The sequence below is a fragment of the Phacochoerus africanus genome, chromosome 2, assembly GCF_016906955.1.
Source record: "Phacochoerus africanus isolate WHEZ1 chromosome 2, ROS_Pafr_v1, whole genome shotgun sequence".
Taxonomy (NCBI): Eukaryota; Metazoa; Chordata; class Mammalia; order Artiodactyla; family Suidae; genus Phacochoerus; species Phacochoerus africanus.
In genome coordinates this window covers 275611643-275633971 of record NC_062545.1, presented here as the reverse complement: position 1 = coordinate 275633971, position 22329 = coordinate 275611643, and the positions used below count along the sequence as shown (strand labels likewise).

The following is a 22329-nucleotide window of genomic DNA, read 5'->3' as shown; positions in this document are numbered from 1 at the left end:
CACCCATCCCACTGCTGTGGACAGAACACAGATGCCTCACACAGAGTGCTCTGCAAGACGCTGGGCTCACAGGGAGGCCTCCGATGGAGCGGGTGGGAGAATCTCCAGCAAGTGGTGATTCGTGCAGGTATGGATTCCTGGCTCTTGCTCCTTGAAGCTCCCAGCGGAGGGCGGGGGCTGGACCACACGCACGTCATAGAGGGGGACTGTCCATGCTGACTTTGTTCTGATCCCTAATCCTCCACCCAGCATCCTGCCTCCCCTCTGGCCTCGCCCGCGTGCCATGACCTCCCCTTCTGGTCCACCTTTCACGGTGCTGCCACAGCCAGGACGGTCAGAGTTTGCGGGGGTGGAGGCGGGTCTGAGACAAAGATCTAGAATCCCCAGGGCCTGTGAGAGCCAGCTGCGAGCAGGGCCAGATCACCAGGGGTTACACACAGGTGTGAGCCCCCGGGCAGACCAGAGAGCAAACTTGAACCTTATGGCCACACCTACCCTGAAGGTAGCTCCGACACCTGCTGGCTGCAGATGGCTTTCAGGCAGGTGTCCCACACCCCCCAGCAAAGGCCACCACGTGCTGTCAGATCCGGGACGTGATTAGGTGGACAGGGACTTGGTGTGGAGGCCGCATGTCCCCAGGGCTCCAGTCCACTCTTCTGGGAGTGCCCATGGCCTATGGTTGGACCTCCTGGGTCTGCCGTCCCCTCACGGAGGCCCAAGGAAGTCACTCCCTCATGCTGGGCCTCCGTTTCCCCGTATGGGAAATGGGACAGAAGCAGGACTGTCTCAGTGGTTTCCTACTGTGGTCACAGGTGCCCTAGGACTTGGAGGGGTCGGGGCAGAGGGTGTTTGCCGCCAGGTTCCAGGCCCCTGCCTCCCGCTGAGGAGTCGGTTCTGCTGTCGTTTGCTTATAGATATTGGGGTTCCTGGGGTTCAGATAACCTCTAAGACCCCTTCCAAACTGCACTGTCTGCCTGGGGGGTATTTACCACCAGCCTTTCTTGTGCAAGCACAGCCTGGGCAGCAAAGATGGAGACACAGAATCTGGTGTCTTGATGAGTGGGCGGGGGGGGGGGGGGAGGGAGTGGAAGCAGGAGAGGAGACATTTGGAGACCGGAGAGGTCACAGGTCACAACAGCCTCCCTCCCCCATACCCTCTTCTGGGAATCATGGTTAACACCTCATCTCAGGTGGGGCAGGGGTGGGGGGGGAGGAAAGAATAGGTGTGGGATAGAGAGGGAGGGAAGTGGGGGGTGAGCATTTGAGCTTCCTCCCTGCTTGGGCCTCACATGAGATAGTGGTTGAATGACTTAGTCTAAATTTGAGCCTGGACTTGGCCTCAGTATTCAGGTCTCAGTTTTCTCATCTGAAAGGCAGTTTCCACCATGCGGGATATTTGGGAGGACTTAATGCAAAACTGCACATAGAGCGCTCAGTGCCTCAGTGGAATACGTTTGAGAGTCCAGAAATAAACCCATACCTCTACGGTCAACTGATTTTCAACAAAGACGTCGAGGCCATTCCATGGGGAAAGAACAGTTTTTTCAACAAATGGTGCTGGGAAAAGTGAAGACCCACATCTAAAAGAATGAAGTCGGTTGCTTGTCTTACACCATATACGAAAATTAACTCGAAAGGGACCAACGTTCTAAATCAAAAAGCTAAAACTATAAAAGTCTTAGAAGAAAACATAGAGGTAAACATTCACGACCTTGCATTTAGCAACGGTTTCTCAGACATGATACCAAAAGCACAAGGAAAAAAAAATGGGTAAATTAGACTTCTCTGAAATAAAAAAAGAAGTGCATTAAAGACACAATCAAGAAAGTCAAAGATTATTTATAGAAGGGGGGAAATATTTGCAAATCATATATCTGATAGGGATTTAGTATCCAGAATATATAAAGAACATGTACAAGTCAACAACAAAAAGACAACCCAGTGAAAAAATGGGCAAAGGAGTAGAATATGTTTCTCCAAAGATATACAAATAGCTAATGAGCCCACAATGCCCAGCACCGTTAGTCATTAGGGAGATGCAAATCAAAATCATACGGAGGTACCACTTCACACCAACCAGGCTAGCCATTAAAATAAAAAAAAAAACCCCAAAACCCAAGTCCGAAAATAACAAGTATTGGCAATGATGCGGAGGAGTTGGAAATCTTGCACAGAGCTGGTAGGAACGTAAAATGGCGCAGCTGCTCTGCAAACAGTTTGACAGTTCCTTAAAAACTTACATATAAAATTACCAAAGGACTCAGCAATGCCACTCTGAGGTATAGACCCAAAAGGAATGAAAACTTATGTCCTCGCAAATGCTTGTCCCTAAATGCTCGTGATGATATTATTCATCATAGCCCCAAAGTGGAAACAACCCCAATGCCCATCAACTGATGCATGGATCAACAAAATGTGGGAGAACACACTGTGGAATATTACTCAGCCATCAAAAGGAATGCAGGACTGATTCATGCTATGAAATGGATGAAACTCAAAAACATCATGCTGAGTGAAGGGAGCCAGACACAGGAAGTCACACGCTGTATCATTCCATTGACATGAAATGTCTAGACTAGGCAAATGCAAGAGACAGAAAGCAGACCAGTGCTTGCCAACGCTGGGGGAGGTAAGATGAGGGAATGCCTGCTGATGGAGACGGCGTTTCCTTTCAGGGGATGAAAATGTCTTAGAACCCGATGGGGTGGTGGTGGCATGACATCGTAAGTGTGCTAAATGCACTTAGCCACAGAACTGTACACTTAAAAATGGTCCAAGAGGCAAATTGAATGTCCCATACATTTTACCCCCATTAAACAAAATGTAATGGTTAATTTCATGTTCCGTGACTATCGCCAGCTCAATTTTTTAATTTAAAAAATATTTTAAAGAATGCCTTCGCAGGAAAAGAAACTGCAACTGGGTATAGATACTAACTAAACTTAACCACGGTCATCCTGCTGCGATCTGCACCTGTATCGGATCATTAATGCTCTACACCAAATACAGTGTCATGTGAATTACATCTCAATTAAAAAAAAATGAAAAAGGATTTAGAGGCAGAAACCAGGGAGAAACGATATGATGAAGCATTACATTTTTAGCACTTGGCTTTTTCTTTGTTTTGATTTTCCTTCAATAGAATACTATAATGAAGAGATTTTGAACTTGGGAAAAAAAAAAAAAAGCCTAATGCTCTACTGAGCACAAGACACGTGCTCCGAACCCCTCTATTTGCACTGGAATCCCCCCCGTTTTGACTGACAGTGACCAAGGCTGAACCCCAGCATGGACTTCTCCAAACTCCAAGACTGTACCTGCAGTCACCCAGGACGCTGGACGAACTGATGAGTCTAGCCAAACCCCATCCGTCATAGTTGGGGAAACTGAGTCTAAGGGGGCTCGGCCTGGTGTCTCAGCAGCGGGGAGGCTTTGCTGGGGCCCAGCACACCCACTTTCCATCTCCTGCTCATTCTACTCTGACAGGATGCCCCCCTCCCGCCCATTGCCCAGCCCCGCCCCGCCCCGCCCCCCACAGTTGGTGGATGCTTGGGGAATTAGAAACACATTTTCATTTATTTAAGCAAATCTGCTGTGATGAAAAACAAATTAGAACCTGCAACCCAAAGCCCAACAGAACCAGGCATCATCTGCCGTTTCCCACTGCCCTCACCACTCTGGTCCCATCAAGGAGCTGGGCATCCTTGTGGGCCAGGTGGACCCTGGCCAGGTCCTGGGCTGTGTGACAGGAACAGAGCTTTGCAGCCAGGACCCTGTTCCTGGGGCGGTGACGGCTGGGCACTGAGGGTGAGGGGCCTCAGCCTGGCACCTGCTTCTTTGAGCCTGCCAAGCTCGGTTCCATTCCCACGGCTCAGGACTTCCATGCCCCGTGGGCGCCCTGGGGTCCCAGCCTACCCACCATTCCCCACCTCCCTGACACCCTGGGCCTCATCCCTCCCTGCCAGGCAGAGGAAGGCTGAATCCCAGCTCCATTTAGCGGATCTTGGAGCGCCTTGGCCCAGGCATCCACCCAATGGAACAGTGGCATACGGGGGCGGGGAGGGGGCTTTGATGAAGGTGGAGTGCCTTGTCCCCTCCCTGTTATCCACATGTTCTTGTCTCATGTCACGCTGTGGGAATTGACTCTACCCCGCCTGACATGCTTGGCTGATAGGCTCTTCTTTTTTTTTTGTTTGCTTTGTTTTTTTCTAGGGCCGTACCCGCAGCACATGGAGGTTCCCAGGCTAGGGGTCTAATCGGAGCTACAGCCACCAGCCTACACCACAGCCACAGCCACAGCCACAGCCACAACCACAGCGATGCAGGATCCCAGCTGCATCTTTGACCTACCCCACAGCTCACGGCAACGTTGGATCCTTAACCCACTGAGCAACCTCATGGTTCCTAGTCAGATTCATTAACCACTGAGCCATGACAGGAACTCCCCAATAGGCTCTTCTGTTATTTTTTACTTTTACTCCTTTTTTTTTTTTGGTCTTTTTAGCAGGCTAGGGGTCCAATCAGAGCTGTAGCTGCTGGCCTACACCACAGCCACAGCAACACGGGGTCCGAGCGGCGTCTGTGACCTACACCAGAGCCCACGGCAATGCCGGATCCTTAACCCACTGAGTGAGGCCGGGGATCGAACCCACAACCTCACGGTTCCTAGTCAGATTCGTTAACCACTGTGCCACGACGGGAACTCCTACTTTTACTCCTTTTGTCTCTCAAGCTAAATTCTAGGATGGGGAAAAAAAAAAAAACAAAAGCCTTTTTTGGAAAATTTATTTTGTGCCAGGCACCCAGCTGAGGGCTTTATGTGCCTTGTCTGATCTCATCCCTACAATCTTCCTTCAAGGTCGTGTTTAGTATCGTCCCATTTTCAGATGTGAAAATCGAGGCTCAGAGCACCAGGGACTTATCCAGAGTCCCACAGCCCAGAAGGGGCAGGATGAGTTAGCACTCCTTTCAGCTCCCTCCCAACCTGCAGGTTCTCATCCACTCCGGTGTAGCCTGCCTGTCGGTCCATCCATCGTCCATCCATCCATCCCCCGCCTAATCACACGTGGGATTTGAGGCAGCTTGTGCTAATACGTGCATTAGAGGAGAAAAATGAATATACATCTAAAAAAAGTCAGGGCTGGGAATGTAGAGACAGAAGAGGCGGACAAGCCTGGGGATGGGAGGGTGTAGAAGCTTGAAAGTTCTAGAACCTCTAAGTCTCCGACCCCCTTTGGAAAGATGCCCCCCCCCCCGCCTTCTCCCTTTTCCTTGGCACCCCAGGGACTCTGCCCACTACCCTCCACTGGATGTCTGCACCCAAACCCATTCCCTTAAGAGAAGTAAAAGGCCAGGCTCTGCCCTGTGGGGGCCCCGGCTCCTGCAGGCACTGCTGCCCCCATCCTGTCACTTGTCCGCTCCCCAGGAAGGAGACTGCACTGAGCCACAAGATGTCACACATGGAACTATTCTTGTCCCAGGCTGGGCCCTGCCTCGGGCGTTTCAAGAGATTGAGCGGCTTTAACGAAGGGCTGGGTGAAACTCAGGTTCCGAAGTCACTTCCCGCTTAAGGAGGAGCTGTGCAGGCCTCCTGGTGTCCTCTGATCAAAAATCCCACAGAACAGGGACTCGAAAGAAGCAGAGGCTTATGGGTGCCTCCTCTGCTCTGATCAAAACCCTAGCTCTTCCTGTAAGTCTCAGCCCGCATCTCTCCTCCTCCAAGAAGACTTCCTGGATCACACTGTCCTTCCACCCACCCATGCACTGGCTCAGTGAACGCCTACGGAGCAGGGACCGAGCAGAGAGGGGGGAGGCAAAGCTGAACAAGGCAGCCCTGCCTCTGAGGAGCTCACAGTCCCGGGGGAAGCAAATATCAGGAGGATCAACTAGCATGGATTGAGTATCTACTGTGCATTCAGGACAGTTCCCTTTGTGTATTGAACCTATGGTCCCATTTAAGGAAAGGAGACTCAGAGAGGTTAAGCTAATGCCAAAGGTCACACAGCACAGGATCACAACTTCTACCTCTCTGCCCCCGGGGGCCTGAGCTCTCAGTCACTGGGCCACAAGCATGAGCAGGGCTGCGACCAGATGAGGCCTTTTAACCCACCTGGGCTAGGGAGTCAGAGAGAGCCTCCTGGAGGAGGTGGGGTCCAACCCAAACCTTGAAAAATGAACCTGGATTATCCAGGTAAACACGCAAGCCTTGGAGATGAAGGAAGCCAAGAAGGTGTTCACAGTGGAGGAGGCAGCTCTGGCAAAGGCAAGAGGGTGGGAAATTTCCTGGTGAGGGGATCGAGGAAGCTGGGGTGGGGGGCACCCTCATCCTTTTTCAGAGCCTGGAGCAGTAGGTCTCCGTCTCACCCACTCGGAGCGGGTTACGCGCCACCCTCAATGTCTGCCATGTTTCTCCCGTCGTCTACTTGGCTTTGCAAGAGTTCTCTCCCCTCCCGCTCCTAGCTGTGCCTGGGGAGGGGTGTTCCCAGGCTCTCCCCTGCGGGTTTGGGGCCAGAACACAGAGTGAAGAGCCGGGGGGCTGGTGAGCTCAGGACCCGGGACAGAAACATTTCATTGAGATCTGGCAGGAGGCGGGGCATCCGTGACCTTGATTCTGCACGTGGCATTCAACATGATGGTGGGGAGGGGCTCGAGGCCTCCAGGACCCACCTGCTGGCTGCAGTAATCAGCCAAGCAGACCCCCGGGGGAGGGATGGGGGGTCACTGGCTCTGCATCCGGGTAAAGGGAGGGTACCGAGAAAGGACAGCAGGTTCTGAGGAAGATGTGTGCTCAAAGACACGACTTCACGGCCATCTCTGGGTCCAAGACCCAGGCGCCCCTGTGTGCTAAAGCCTCCTTGGATAAAGCGTTTCCCGATCACCCATTTCACCGTGGAAGACGTCCAAGCGATCAAGACTGGATCAACGCCACCATCGAAGCCTCACACTGGAAGAGAACGTGCTCCGAGATATTCCGAGAGAGACACTTCCTTCTCCCAGGATGCGGGAGAGGCAGGCAAGGCAGCCAGCACACCTCCCACTACAGATGGGCAAACTGAGGCTCGGAGGATTGGAAGACCTGCCACGGATCACCCAGCCCACAAGCAGCAGAGCTGAGATGCGAGCTCAGGTCTTTAGATTCCGGGCCTGTGGCTCTTGTCAGACTACTGCCCCTCCTTTCTGGAACCTTCCACTGGGGTCTCCAACATTCAGGAATCTGAGCTCACTCCCAGGCCCCAGAATCCTCCTGCTCTTTGCCTTTCTCCCTCAGCAGCGACCTCCCCCTTAGGCTGCAAAGATCCCAAGGGAACCACAGGTCCCTTGCCTGCCCGTCATCAATAGGGTTTCACTCTCACTGGTGGCTTCTGCAGAACAGCGCTCCCCCTGGTGCTTCCCAGGCGTCCGGACTGCTTGTTAAAATGCAGCTTCCGGCTCCGCGGGTCTGGGGAGGGGCCCAAGAGTCTGCATTTCTAACTGGGCCAGTCCAAGGACTGCACTTGGGTAGCAAGGGGGGAATGAACTGTAAGATCACTTTATTTATTTATTGGCCACACCCATGGCATGCGGAAGTTTACGGGCCAGGGATTGAACCCTTGCCACAGCAGGGCCGGGAGCCACGGCAACCACACCGGATCCTTAACCCACTGCACCCCCAGGGAATTTCTGTAGGATCGCTTTAAACACCACCTGCCTGGCCTGTGTCCCCCACCCTCTTTCCTCAGCGTCTCCCTCCTGAGGCTCTAGGGTTAGCTTCTGGCACAAGGAAAGGGTTTCTCCCTTGCTTTCATGGCAGTGTGTGTGGCTGGTGGGCAATGAACGGCTCTTTTGGAAGCTGCGGGGCTGGTCTTCACACCGAGCAGTGCCCTCCCTGTCCCGAAGGGGTCTTGCGAGGAGCAGAGAAGCCTCCTCTGGTGCTGCTCTGGGAGGAGTCTGGGGGAGGGGGCCGCCTGCCTTCTCCCGCAGCCCTCGTTGAAATTTTGCCCTTGCCCAAGAATCCTTGCTTGAGAGCTCAGCCCTATTAATTCTCATTGTGCATTTAGAGCCAATAGGTTTTTATTTATTCATTTATCTTGGTCTTCCTCCCTCCTCCCCTTCCTCACCAAGCTGGAATTTACAATTCCCTTCTCAGGTGGCCTTGCAGAAGGACGAAAAAGCCCAGCGGCGGGGAGAGGGTCTGGACCCTGAACCCTGAAAGGGGCTGTCGCCCCTCGTCCCCTCTTGCACCCTCAGGGTGCTCCAGGGATCACGCTCCGGTCGGATGGATGTTGGGACAGGCCCAACACCTGCAGCAGGAGGGGTGCCAGGAAACAGGGGCCCGCTGGGCAATTGTGAGGCTCAAGGGGCAGCGGGCCGCCTGGGTACTGCTAGGGCGCCCCCTGGCGGCTGGTTAATACCACCACCCGTAGCTGGAGGAGTTTAAGCCTCCGGGCCACACATCCACTGCCTGCTGCCGTGAGTCTAGGAATACAGGGCGTTGGCGTCCTCGGGCTGGAGAGAGGCTAAGCAAAGGCAGGGACACTCCCGAGGGCAAAACAGCAACAATAATAAGCTAGCGCACACTGAGTACCTACTATGTGCCCGAACACCAGGGGCTGGACTGTATCCTACACACCTACGGTATCATCTATCTCTACTTGACTGCAGCTGGGATAGTGAAGGCCGAGCAGCCTGGTGTGTTCAGCAGGGGCCCTGACCAAGCACAGGTTCCCAGCCTGCCCTCTAGACGGAATGACCTTGGCAGGATTTAGCCAACACTTTCTAATCCCTAAAATGGGATTAGAACAGTACCCACCTCAGAGCATCCTAGAGATTTAATGAGACACGCGCAGAACCTGAATCCATCTGGATGTGACCCTCTCCTCCCCGCAGAAGCCAGCCGAGGCAGCATCCCCATGCTCGCGGGCTGCACATTTGTAATCAAAGGCAGAGCCGGATGGCAGCCCGTAATGAAATATTTAAGTTCATCAGACAGGTGTCGGGACACTGAGGGCCTACCTAGGCGGAGGGTGGCGGAGATGCTGTTCCCCCCACCCCCCCGGCCCCCGCTGCTCTTCCCAGGGGAGGAGAAGAAGGGGACAAAAGCTCCTTTCAGAGCCCAGGGCCTAAGGACACGTCCTGGACAGCATCAGGGCTGTGGTGGGGTGACCACCCGACTCCCACAGCCGCACTGGGTTCTGTCTGCGAGAGTGGGGGCAGGGCAGGGGGGCAGGGCAGAGGTCCAGGGCCAAGGGCATCCTGAGCCAGCTTCGGCCAGGAGAGGGCCTCAGCCTGGCATTTGGGGGACAGTGCTACCCTTCGAGCCTTGACCAGAAGCTGGTCCAGGGTTTTATGACTTCGCTGCCCTGCCCCATGCCCCTTCCCCCAGCACATTAAGACAATGATTAATATTTAAAAGAAGAAATACAGTTGAGACTCTAATACAAGAGGCAGCAGTTGACTGCTCAGGGACTGTGTGGAGAGGTCCTTCCATGAGCTGGGGTGGCCGGCCAGCCTGCGGGGTGGACTCAGAGCTGGGGTCCTCCCACACTGGTCTTGCCCCTGACCTTCAGAGGGTGACCCCCTTGCCCGCCCCTGAGCCGGAGAAGCCCTGCGGTCTCCAGGACAGTGATGCCCGCGGATTATCCAGTCTCCAGATCCTGGCCCTGTGCTGCCTTCTCCATCCCTCCCCTGTCCCTCCCCAGCTGGCACCTGCCAGCCCAGCCACCACCCACAGTGACAGCCTCCTGTCCATGTGGGGACGTATCTTCCCAGGCTAACTGCTCTAGGTTAGGACCAAAGTGCCCCACAGGACTAAGATGTCCTCAGGAGCCCGGGGGGGACTCTTGCTCCATCTAGCCATAAACCCAGAGCCCTGAAGGCTCCCCCAGGACACAGTAGCCACACAAGGATGACACTGAGCCTCTCCCGTCAGCTCCTGCAGCCTGGCTGCCCTGCCCCGGCCTGCAGAGCTCTTTCCAGTGGGAACGCACCTCCAGGGAGGCAAATTAACTCAGTGACTCTGGAGCCAGGCCCTTGAAGAATCACAGCTTCACCACTTCCTGGGCTGTGACTCCGGGCCTCAGTTGCTCCATCTGTACAATGGGAATGATAATAACTGCTATCGAAGGGCTCTTGCTCTGTGCCAGACCCTATTCTGAGCGGTTTAGTGTGAATTTGCTCACTCCTTAGAGCGACCCGGTCTGTGTTACCAGTGGGTTCACTTTACAGATGATGAACCGAGGCCCAGAGAGGCCACCAGTCCAGAGCCCACCCCTGAATCTACTTGAGCCCCACAGAAGCATTCTGTGGAATGACTCTTAGCCTGCCCACTGGGAGGCTCCCATAAACCATCCCCACCACTGTTACTGCTGCTGTTAAGGTGACTTGAGTGTTGACATCTCCAAGGTTCTCGGACTCTATCCTCCTCTAACTAGGGCCTCAGGTGACAGCACCTGAAAGTCTGCCTTCCCCGGACTTGACCAGTGACTTCGAGCGTAGTGATGGAGTGGGACCTGCCATAGCGTGCAGCCTGGTCTGACCCCTTCCTGCCTCCCTGTGAACCCCCTCTGCACGTCTATCAAAGCTTTCCCTGCAAAGTGCCAGCTTGGTGCTTGGCATGCCCTCGCCTGGCAGATCTGGTTGCTGGACTGGACTAGGGGGCGGTGCCGTGAGGGATGAACAGAGGGAGGTCAGAGTGCAACCTGGCAAACTGGGCTCTGCTCACCCGCCTGCCCTGATGCAGACTTCTGACAGGGAAGGCGGGGCTTGTCTGCAAGGCTAGGGACCGGTGACTGCTATGGTTTCCCCAGCAGGGAGGATCTAGTGATCACCTGGCCAAGAATCTCCCCACCGCAAAGCACGATGTCACGTGACTCCGGCATCCTCAGGGCGGCCTTCCCTTCTGCAGATTTCTAAGGTGGGACAGGGACCTGGTCCCAATCCAAGATGCCAGAAAGTCAACCTTGGTCCTCCCGCTCTGCTCCATCCCAAGGGTTGGGCCCAGACCCCCTCCCACTTGGCCTGAGGACACAGAATACTGGGGGGCCGACTTACATGGGAGCAGAATCTCTCAGGGGGGTCTCCGCACGTGATGCCTGAGGGCTCCACCTTCACCTTGACGTAGTCCTTGAGGCGCATCACCTTGGGCTGGCAGGCATAGAACTCCCAAGTGGGGCCTTCATCCGTGGTCACCCAAGATTTGCAGATGTCATAGTCCCCAGAGGCCAGTGGGAGGCAGTGCAGGAAAAGAGCCAGCAGGTGCAGCATGGCGGCGCAGTCCGCAGGGGTGCGGCCCGGAGGGGGCCTGGAGAGGCGGCGACTGGGTCAGGCAGCCTCAGCATGGAAATGTCACATCTACCAGGCGATGGAGGCCGGATGTCCCAGGGACTGCCAGGTTGCAAACAGCGAGGGACTCGTTTTTTCCAAAAAGCCGATATGGAAAACTCAGAGCCAGCGTTTCTCAGACTGCTGATGGGCAGATCAAGAAGTTACCCACAACTTTGTGTCCTCCTAACCTTGGCATCACACCTCTCCCAGAGGTGAATCTGATCAAATCAGGCAGACTCTCAAATTGTGACAGTGGCTAGAAACGGGAGAGGGAGAAAATCCTCAGGGATCTGGCACGAGGCCGGATCAGATTGCTTTTAATTTTTGTCCTTCCAATCAATCCAGGTCTTTAAAGGGCCCTTAATGTGTGATGTGCTCAACACAACTGCAAAACAGCCCTCCGGCCTGCGTTGTAAAGATAAAATAAAATCAGGAGGTTTACCAGTTAGCCGCGAACATGTTCCCTCTATGGGACTGGACTCGGCATCTCAGACCAATAAAGAGATTTCTTTTCATGTGGGCTGAACGTGACAACAATTGTGCAGCTGGACTGAAACATAACAAAGCTACTGAGGTGTTAACCGGGGAGAAGCTTATTTGGCTCCGCTTTGGTGGGGAACAGGCACTAATGGGGGGGGGGGCGGCAGCTGACCCTGGCTGGTAGCCAGTGGCAACTTATTAGGAAGTTTCTGAGACTTCAGCTCCCAATCCATCCAGGTACCCGGGGTCTGGCTTGTCTTTCATTGTAAGAAGGGAAGAGGGAGCTCATTAGCAACAACACCTGCAACAAATTAAATAGAGAAGGGGGATAAAGACATATAAGAACAAAAGCTTTTCTGGCAAAATGTGCAAAGTAATGAGGCTGCATTAGCAAGGCCTTCGGAGGAAACTGGGTTATTTTTACTAATATCGGAGTTGGCGCATTTGGAGATCAGGCACGTTATTTAAAAGGTGATGCGCTCTCTCCTTATTTATGGGGGTGTCGGGGTGGGCAGAAGTGCCCCTGCTTGGGGTCAGTGACTTTCCTGAACAGCCCCAGGAGCCGAGACGGAATGGTTGCTTTAAAATAGCACGGCCGACAAGTCAAAACGTCGAAACTGTTGAAGACAGAGATGAAAAGGCAAACGAGAGGTGTCGATGAGACTGTGTGGACAGGTACAGGTAAAAAGCGGTCCATGCGCTGGCCACCAGTTACCAACCAGGTGCCAAAAATATCTCTCCAAAACCCTGAAATGGTGAGTTTAATGTTTAACTGTAAGAAACTCGGGACATTGAAGACTGATAGAAGGGACAATGATTTGTCCTCTTAGATTTTCTGATCAAGCCAAGATTTTGCAGCCATCCTTAGAGGGTGTGTTTGGAAAGAGATGGCTGTCATGATTACGGCTTTACTATTTTAAGCTACCAATACTTACTTAAAAGCCCAAATAGATATAACTAAGATGAATGCTGTATTGCGAAAAACATGACTCCAGCAATGCAATGTGTTCCCAGGCACTTGATAAATTACCAGGAGAATTTGAGTCCAGCCAGTGTGGGATCCTGGCCAAAAATGCTAGCCAGTAGGGCAAAGGTTACCACAATGAGTCGCAGGAGAAGCGCCGGAGTTATTAATTCTGGTTATTGTGTCGACAATTATTGCATCTAAATCCCCAAACTGCTGCAGCCTTGGTGCTTTCACCTGACTCTCACCTGCCATCGTCTGCAGACCTTGAACCTAGAGCGTCCTGAAGAGTTAACTACACATCCACGAAACTCCATTCTCCATCCAGATAGACAAACATACTCCTGCCAAAAATGACAAACTGGGAGGGGTGGACATTGCCCCAAGGGGGCCCGGCCGCTCAGCACCTCCCCAGAAGTCCCCAGCCTGTGCCCCTGGCTCCAGGCTGGGGGAATCATAAATCTGCATTAAGGCGGCCCCTGCCCCTCTCTCTGGCTGAAGGGCTCTTGATGGAGATGGATGAGAGGAGCCAAGGGGACAGGACGTTCCCGTCTCACCTCTGCCTGTTTCAAGAGAAGTGGTGTGAGAGTGTCTGCCTGGCCCTGAATGTGCTCCTTGCTAGAAAACTCTCAGAAAGAACCTGCCTGGAGACTATTTTTACAACCTGAGAAAATGTAGTAAAAATAAAATAGCGCGGTCGGCAAAGGTTTGGAAGCCTCTACCTGAGCTTCATTTTTTGCCCAGAAAACAGCACGTCCCTAATTAATTCTTCCAGCCCGGGGCTCCCAGCTGTTCCCTCACAGGCAGGGCGCTCCTGGTGCGGGACACCAGGGCGCGGCTGTGGCTGGCAGGGAGGGCCCAGCCGCTGGCTCCCTTGATCCGCAGGACCCGTGCTGCTCCCTGCCTGGACCATGCTGGAGGGTGGGCAGGGGGAGGCAGGGAGGCTCCAAGGCTCCGAGGTCGGAGGCCCTGGTGAGCGGGGTGGCGGCGCGCCTAGCAAACCTATTCATTTCTTAGCAGTTCAGTCGGTTTAAATTGCCAGGCATTGCCTGGCAAAGGGGTGGTGGGAAGCCAGCAACCACAAAATCCGCCGGGGAAGGGGGGATGAGATGTGTTTACAACTAATCAATCAATTGGGTGTTGCTGGCATCGTAAGGGAATTGTGAGCTCAGCAGAGAATATTACAGTCGGGTTTTTGCCCAAAAGAAAAAATAAAAGGGGGAGGTGGGGAGGAAGACTCAAGAGTCCCCGGAAGAGCCCGGCGGAGAGCAGGGAGTGAGAAACCAGTAGGGGACATTTCAGAGTGAGAGGTTGTATCCCGGTGGATCGCTTTCTCCTTGGAAAATAAATCTTCACCTGATATTATTAAGAAACTGCAGCTCCCAGGAACAAATAGAATCAATGCGCTTTATTTTCTTTTAAGAGTCCTCAGGAACCGAGGGGGGCTGATAGCCAGGGTATTAAAACCCGAAAATTAGATTTTACCAGGATTTCTGAACTCAGATTTCTCTGTCTTATTGAATTAGCGCCTCTCGGAGCTGGCTGGGCTTCTCGAAGCAGGCTCCTCCCTGGAGTTGCCGGCTGCGCCCTCGCCTCGTGGGAAACTTGCCTCGGTGGCCGCGGAGCCTCGTTGGGGGGAGGGGTTGTCCTTGGAGAGGTGCGCTCGGGGCTTCTCCGGGGACCCAGCCCGCCCCCAAGTTCCTTCTCCCTTCCCGGCGGGGTCGGCGGAAGGGGGTGAAATCAGCCTTCGGGGGGGGGGGGGGTGCGGGCGGCCGGGAAGGAAAGGGGAGCCGGCTCCAGGCGGGGGTCACCTTCCAGCCCGGCCCATCCCCACCCCGGGCCGGGTTCAGTAGTTGTCCCGCTCACCGCCGCCCGAGCGAGCATCCCGTTTCCGGCGGCCGGGGACCCCCTGCCCCGCACGGCCCCGGAACGGGAGCTTTTTGTGGCTCCCGGCGCCCCCCCAGGCTCTCTCGGTGGCCTGGAGCCCCGAAAAGTTGAGCGCGGGGGGTGGGGCTGGAGCAGGAGCTCTCGGCTGGGCGACCCGGGCCGGGGCGGGGGACCGGCGGGCGGAGTCAGCCCCCGACCGCGGACGCCAGGGGGTCGGAGTCGAGCCCGCGCTTCGGGTGGGCAGCGCGAGGGGACGTGCCCCGCAATCCCGCAGTTGCTTTCTGTCTTTCCGAAGTTGAGTGCAAGCTGCGGGAGCAATTAATAATCACGCCTTTAATAAAGGCCCAGCCGGCACCGAGGGTGCCCCCCCATTTGGCACCGCCTCCCTTAATTAGAAGACGGCGAGCAAAGCGCCCGGGAATTAGTTGCATCCTTATCCCCCAGCGCTGCTGCCAGCAGCAACCCCGCCGCCGCCGCCACCGCCGCCGCCGCTCCCCCACCCCACCCCCCACGCCCCGGGCAGGCAACTTACTCCGGAGCGGATGGACCCTGCGAGCCCACCGGTCCTCTTCCCGCCTTCCCCGGTCTCTGCTCCCACCATCTGCGTGCCACTCAGCTCGAGGGTCGACTCCACACTGTCCCCAAGCCGGTCCAGGCACATCCCCCTTCCCATTAGCCCACCCCTCCAGGGCCGGGGAGGAAGTTTCTAGCCGCCGCTGGAACGCAGAGTTTCTCTGTGCAACTCACACATACCCAGTTTCCAGAGAGGGGAAGGAGATGGGAGGAACGGGGGGTGGCTCTAAAGGGTGGCGATTAAATTGGGGTGGGGGAACGGCGCGAGAGAAGGGTTAATTTCCTTTTCGCAAACACATCCAGGCATTCTTGCAACATCCCATCCCCACCACTCACACACACGGTGCAAAAAGACCGTGCTGGGGGAAAGCCAGCCAGGAAGACAAGCTACTCCTTTAAGATGCTGCTACAAATGCACACTCACACACCCCTCTCCAAGCGACTCCAGCCCTCCGCTAGTAACAGCCGCCAGCAGATAACTTTTGCATCCGAGCCTTTGCTGGGTGCTTTAAGTGGCTCCTGGGCCCCGGGAAAGCCTGCATGGTCACCGAAGCCCTATCAAAATGAAACCAGGCTGGCAAAGCTGCAGCATCTCTCTCCCCCCCTCTCGCCTCCCGGGCTCTCCCCGCCCGCCTTACCCCGGCTCGGAGCAGCTTCCCGGAGCGGAGACCCGGGAGGCCGAGGACCGCCACCCTCTGGCGCTCTGCCTCCCCCGTCTGGCTGGCGCTGGGTGGGGGCGAGGGCCGGAGGGCTGCGAGCCGGAGCTCCTTCCCCGCGCCGCTCCCGCTCCCGCTGCCGCTGTGGCCGCCGCGGCCGTCAGATCGGAGCTGGGGAGCCCTCCGGCCGCCGGGGGGCCCGCCCGCAGCCGTCCCGGAGACGCGGGCCGGGGGAGGGGGCCGCCCGCGCCGCCCGCATCGCCCGCCCGGGCCGAGCGGGAGGTCGCCGCTAACAAGTGCAAACTTTTCGGGCCCCCCGGGCGCCTCGCAGAGGACCCGCGCTCGGGCGCCGGGTAGCCCCCGGCCCGGGTGGGCTTCGCGGCTGCTCGTCGGGGCGCCGGGGCATCCCCCCGGCGCGTCGCGGGCCAGATGGCGGGGCGCTTCACGGCCCCCCTGCACTCCGCTCCAAGTTAATGCCGAGGCTAAATCCTCTTGCCATCACTCACGGTCACCATCGGGGCTTTTATCTCTCGGTCTGATCCGGGCTGCGTAACTTCCTCTGTGTGGCTTTAACACACCATCCCACCACGGAGCAACGGTCTTCTTAAAGGTGCAGGAAGGAAATACTGCGAGACTCCGGGGACGCGCCAGGGCCCGGGGAGGGGCGCCGCGAGCAGGGGCGTCCCGGCGGGCCCGCGGCCAGGGTGGCCCCAGCAGGCGGCCGGGGCAGCGAGCCTGCTCCCGGGGGTCGCAGCCTAAACATCTCCTCCCGGCCCGGGGGCCAGCGGGTCCCTGCGCGCAGAGCGCATCCTCAGGCAGCTCGGGTCAGGCGCCGCGGGGCTGCAGCTTCCCCTTCCACAACCCCGGGGCCTGACCGGGTGCCAGCGCCCATGGGTGGGGGGGCTGCCCCATCGACACCAGGGAGGGGGCCAGGTGAATCAGTCCGCCCACCCGCAACAGCCAAGGGCTCAGGGCTGCTGCTCCGTCTCCCTCTGTGAAGTGCTGCCACCCAGAAGGCCCCGAGCAGTGGGTAAAGGGGTGGGTGGGTGGATTTGGGGAGATGGGGAGGGGGAGCGATCTGAGCGCACAACCAGAGCCTGAATACCAGCTGACACATCGCCGCCTCCACCCTGACGGGCCCTGCTTTTGACGAAGCCAAGCCAGCTCGGGAGGGAGTGCAGAACTGGGGGGGACAGGAGAGGCCTCCCTCCCTGCTGAGCAAGGGGGGAGGGCACCGGAGGACTCCCGCAGGGGCCAGGGCAGAGGCCGTGGAGTTGGCATCCCTGGACAGCCCCAGGCTCTCCAGTGCCCTGCAGGTTTCCTTCCAGGCTGCCTCCCTGGCCTGTGGGGACAGCTGCCTCCATCTTGCAGGGGGCCGGGCGGTTTCCAGGTGCTCCTGGTTCCTTCTGGGTGGGTTCTCACTGCAGCGCTGGGGCAGCCAGCACTGTCATTTGGATGCATCAAGAACAAAGAGCCTGAGGACGGAGAGAGAGGGAGGGAGGGACTGGTCCAAGGTCACAGAGGGTGTCAGGAGGGAGAGCAAGATGGGGCACCTGGGTGCCCCACCCTTCGGCCACCTCTTCCCCCCACCTTAACCCTTCCCTGCTCTTGGCTCCCCCTAAGCTGGGAGAGGGGGCTGGACTGCTGAATAGCATTTAGCCTGCTGCCGAGCAGACAGGATGTCATCTGCTTTAATAATAATGATGATTTAACATGGATTGAATACCTGTTTTGTGCCAGGATCCATGCACACCGGTTTATGTGTCTTATCCACTGAGTCTTCCCCACAGACCTGTGACTTAGCTTGTATTAGTAAAGTCTCAAGTGACAGACGAAGTCCGGAGACGTTAAGTAACTCGCCCAAGGTCACACAGCTGAGGAAGACTCCGCTGAGAGGCAGGGCTCTCGGGCTCCCAGGGGGTGCTCTGTCACTCCCTGACATGCTGGTTGACTTGGGGCATGGCACAGATTGCTTCGGGGCCTCAGTCGCCCCGTCTGTGACACGTGAATGGTGAGCCTTTCCTTTTCCAAAGGAAAAACAGGGCCGCCCAGGGCCTCCCCTGGCAAGTGCTCTCAGATCCCTCCCACTGGAGACCCCCTCCCCTCCCCAACCGCCACCGCCACTGTCAGGAGAGCAGACGCAGGCCTGGCCCTGCTTACCTGCTCCCCAGCCTCAAAGCGTCCATCAAGAGGCAGCTCCTTGCAGGAGGAGAACCAACCTCAGCAATTTGATTTTTAAGCATTTGGCCTGCAGGCAGCTGTGGAGGGCACCGTGTGGGGCTCCCACGCAGGCCGGATGAGTGATGACCCAGGCTGGCCCTGAGCCTGCCTTTGCCCCCAGGCAGGGTTATCAATTCCTGGGAAACGCCCTGCTCCCCTCCATCATCAGCCAGACTGGATGCTGTCAGGACGGCCAAGGAGAAGGGAGGGGGCTGCTTCTAAACACAGTGGAGGGACCCGGGGCACACTCCTGTTATTTCCCGGGTGGTCTAAGTGACCCACGTGCAAAGCTATAGGCCACGGGCAACAACATTTAAAAGGCCTCTGCAGCCCTCCTCTCCCCAGCCCTCCCTGCCTCTCCAACCAGCTGATACCCCCAGGCTTTTGCAAGGACCCATTCCCAGAACCTGTCTTCTGGTCTCCCTGCTTCCAGATCCTGGAAATGATGCGATTTGGAAGGACCCCTGACCCAAGAGTCAGAATGATGGGGTTTTCTCGGCCCAGCCCCTAAGTCGCTCTGTGGCCTGGGGTCATCCCTTTCCAGCTCTGAGCCTCAGTGTCTACCGCTGCGTAGTGAGGGGACTGGTCCCCCGGACGGTGGTCCCTGTGCGGTCACCTCGACTTGACAACAGGCCCCTGCAGCCTCCAGGAGACAGCATTCCCTTTCAAATGACGAAGAAAGTGCTTCTTTTCCAAGAGAGGAAACAAATGGGATTCCAGCCATGCAGGGACCAGGTGGTCAAGGGATATGTTCATTTTTAAATTTCATTAAGGTGTCTTGTGACCAGTGACCTTTTCCTGGCAAAGAGAAGCAGCTGAGCACCAGGGGCAGGAAAGTGTTAATGAATCCCCCCCCACCCCCACCCCCTTCCCCCAAACATTGCTGGCTCCCATCTCACAGCAGCCGAATCATCCTCTTCAGTGGTGGGATTTTGGCTCCACTGCACGGTTTTAATTCGAATGGTGTATGTGGAATCTACTATTACGAAACAGCTGCAGAATAATGCATTTAATTTTATTCCATCTATTTTTTTAAACAAAGGAGATGTAGATAGATCTAGATGATAGATAGATAGATAGATAGATAGATAGATAGATAGATAGATAGATTGGCAGATAGATAGAGAGATAGATATACACACGCGTATGTATTATAAAAAGATACCAATGTATGAACGGGGTGATGGGGGCACAATATGCTGTATTACGTATATATTCTTCCTCTGTTGCTTGATTCTTTTACAATTGAGAAAATATGCATGGATGGGATAGACAAGTGACAGGAAATTATAAAGTCACACTCAAAAAGGATCTACCAGCTTTGCAATGAGAGGTAATAGATGAGGTCCGGCCCCTCTGGGGATTTCTGAGAGAAGGCAAATCCTCACGCAGACAGACTAAAGGGTGGATAGATAAAATGAGCACACGCCACTGATTAAAGTCAAGGGTAAGCTCAAAAGGCACCCCCACGACGTTCTCACCCTCCACTGAGTCCCTGCATCCTCAGCTATGCTGGACCAAAGTTTTGATTTGTCCCATTTGACCTTGAGCAGTGGAGATGCACTGTATGTAGCTGGTGGGATGCTGGGAACGAGCCCAGGACCATCCAGCGGTTTGGAGGCTTCCCCCGGCCCCTTACTCCCACTGCCAAGGCAGGGCCAGGAGGAGAGCCCGAGCCCCAGGCCCAGGGCATTCCCCAAGGTGACACCTCCAGGCAGTGGCAGAGGCTGCAAGCAGCACCCCGACTCCTCCCCGCCAGTTTTCCGCTTTAATCTCCAGACCATATTCCCATTAATTATTATTACTGTATTAATCATACATGTGATTAATTCAGTAATGGTGATTCATAATTGATTGCATTTATATGGTGCCTTTCATCCACACATCTCCCGAGATGTGCACTGCCTACAACAAGAGACGCGTAAAGCAAGACGTGTTCTTAGCTTGCCTGCATTTTGTTGGATAAACGTCTCTTTGCAGGGGCTGATGGCTTTTGGGCAGACTGGGCTTGCCAGCCCCAGCTCCATCCCCGTCTCCCAGCTCAGGCAGTGCTTGTAGATTTGCTGCATCCTGCTCTGCCTTGAGCTGGCCCGTGCCCCAGGAAGCCTGCAGACCCCATCCCTCGGCAGGTAGGTCTGCCTGGGCTCAGAGCTGCAAGGCAAGGCCAGCGTGGGCTCTGTGGGGAGGCGGTGCCACAAGCAGAACTGAGCAAGGCCTCTAGAACTTGACCCTCGGGGTGTGAGTGCTGGTTTTGAGTCTTGTTTTTTGGCTGCCCCGTGGCATGCGGAAATCCCAGGCCAGGGATCAGAACCACGCCACTGCAGTGACCGCAGCCACAGCAGTGACAACACCGATCCTTAACCTGCTGAGCCTCCAAGAAACTCCTTTTTTTTTTAACTTCTGTTCATTACCTGTGTTACCTTGAGAAAACTACGGCCCCTCTCTGCCTCAGTTTACCCAAATGAAAAATGGGATTGATGAAAATCTCTTTTCGGGTTATTGAAATTTACACAGAGTTCCCGTCGTGGTGCAGTGGTTAAAGAATCCGACTAGGAACCATGAGGTTGTGGGTTCTATCCCTGCCCTTGCTCAGTGGGTGAAGGATCTGGCGTTGCCATGAGCTGTGGTGTAGGTTGCAGAAGCAGCTCGGATCCTGCGTGGCTGTGGCTGTGGTGCAGGCCAGGGTCTAAAGCTCTGATTAGACCCCTGGCCTGGGAATCTCCATATGCTGAGGGAAGTGGCCCTAGAAAAGGCAAAAAGACAAAAAAAAAAGAAAGAAAAAAAAAGAAATTTATACGCAAGGATGTATGTAAAGCAATTTAAAGCTGGCATGCCGTAAGTACCCCCATAAATGTGAGCGGTAACTGTGGGAGTCACAGGCCTAGTTCCAGCAGCAGCTGCTCTGTGACTTGGGTAATCTCTTCCCTTCTCTGGGCCTCAGTTTTTCTCAGCTGTAAAATGGGCTGGCCGATCGATTTCGAGAGTTCCTTTCGGCTCTTAGACAAGCACTTGTTACAGTCATGGTTGGGACTCAGAGCTTCAGAATCCAGCAACCCTGGGCTCACACCCCTGCTTACCATGTCCTCGTTGTACAACCTTGGGCAAAGGACTCACCTGGCTCAGTCTCAGTGGCTCCTCTGGAAAATGGGTATAATAATAGCACAAACCCCAGCCTGGGTTTGATGTAAGGGTTTAATGAGCTAATGCTTGAAACCTGTCTGGCTTCTTGAAAATGCTTAACACAAGGGGGCTCTGGTTTTCCACAGCAGGCAGGGTGCACAGCACTTGCTGATGTTCTCACACGTCGGCCGGACCCCCCGCTCCATGAATGATGCTCTTATTCTCCCCAGTGTTCAGATGAGAACACTGAGGTCTGTCCTGGGTGATTCAGTTAGGAGTTAGGGTAGGGTCAGTATTCGGATCCAGACCTCATGGCCATGCTTATTGACATGTGGTCTCTATCCTAAGCTCCAGGATTGTTTTCTTCCCAGAGATCCTGGGGGGGAACTGGCTTTGCTACCCCCACTTGTCAGCAGGACCTCCCGGGGACCCAGAGAGGTTCAGTGGTTTCTCCAGGGCACACAGCAAGTGAGATGGGGGTGCAAAGGAGCATGGGCCTCCCTCTCTCGGTGGGGCAGGTAATTTCCCTGGTCCTGCCAGCTTAGATGTCAGGGGACCTCTCTCTGCAGGGCACCTACTGTGTGCCAGCACCTGTGGTGTCCTGGGGATGGACATGGCCACAAAACCACGGGTCCTGCCTTTGGAGAGCGGCAAATCTAATAGGTTTCCCGTGTCGCAAGTGTCAAACTGCCTGTGCAGCCCACATGGGTTTACAGAGCACCTACTATGTGCCAGGCACTGTCAGGCCAAGCCAGGGAGGCAGTGGAGTCTGGGGAAAGCATGAGCATGTGTGTGTGTGTGTACATGTGCATGCACACTAGCACATGGGGGTACGGCCAGTGTGAGTGTGCCAGCTTGGCAGCATGGCCAAAAACCACTGGAGAAGCCAAAATAACTGCAGAGGCAAGTGCTAATTCCCAGGACAGGAGACCTGGAAGGAAGGTTCAAACCTTGTGCGTGAAGAAAAATAATCCCCAGGCTTGCGGGGACCTGGACCCCAACTCCTATCTCTCTGAGCGTCGTGTCCTCAGCTCTCAAGTGGGGACAATGACAGCACCTTCTTCTGGGGCCTGGGGAGGATTCATGGAGAAACACCTAGGAACCCTTCCGCACTGGTAGATAGCAAGT

The 22329-nt window shown here is 55.5% G+C and overlaps 1 protein-coding gene across 9 annotated transcripts in view; it reads right to left on the bottom strand.

The window, feature by feature from the left end:
* The window catches only part of NTNG2 (netrin G2), a 71061-nt gene extending 54589 nt beyond the window's left edge, over nucleotides 1-16472 (bottom strand). For 2 of the 9 annotated variants that reach the window (XM_047768766.1, XM_047768767.1), the window contains exons 1-2: nucleotides 15844-16463; nucleotides 11029-12082 (exon numbers count right to left, since the gene is read on the bottom strand). In XM_047768766.1, coding sequence (XP_047624722.1) covers nucleotides 11029-11241 — 213 coding nt within the window. In that variant the 5' untranslated portion in view covers nucleotides 11242-12082; nucleotides 15844-16463. Of the gene's footprint in view, nucleotides 1-11028; nucleotides 12083-15164; nucleotides 15761-15843 lie in introns of all 9 variants that reach the window. The other 7 variants (XM_047768761.1, XM_047768763.1, XM_047768770.1 and 4 more) reach the window with 7 other exon arrangements.
* Between the last annotated feature and the right edge of the window lie 5857 nt (nucleotides 16473-22329).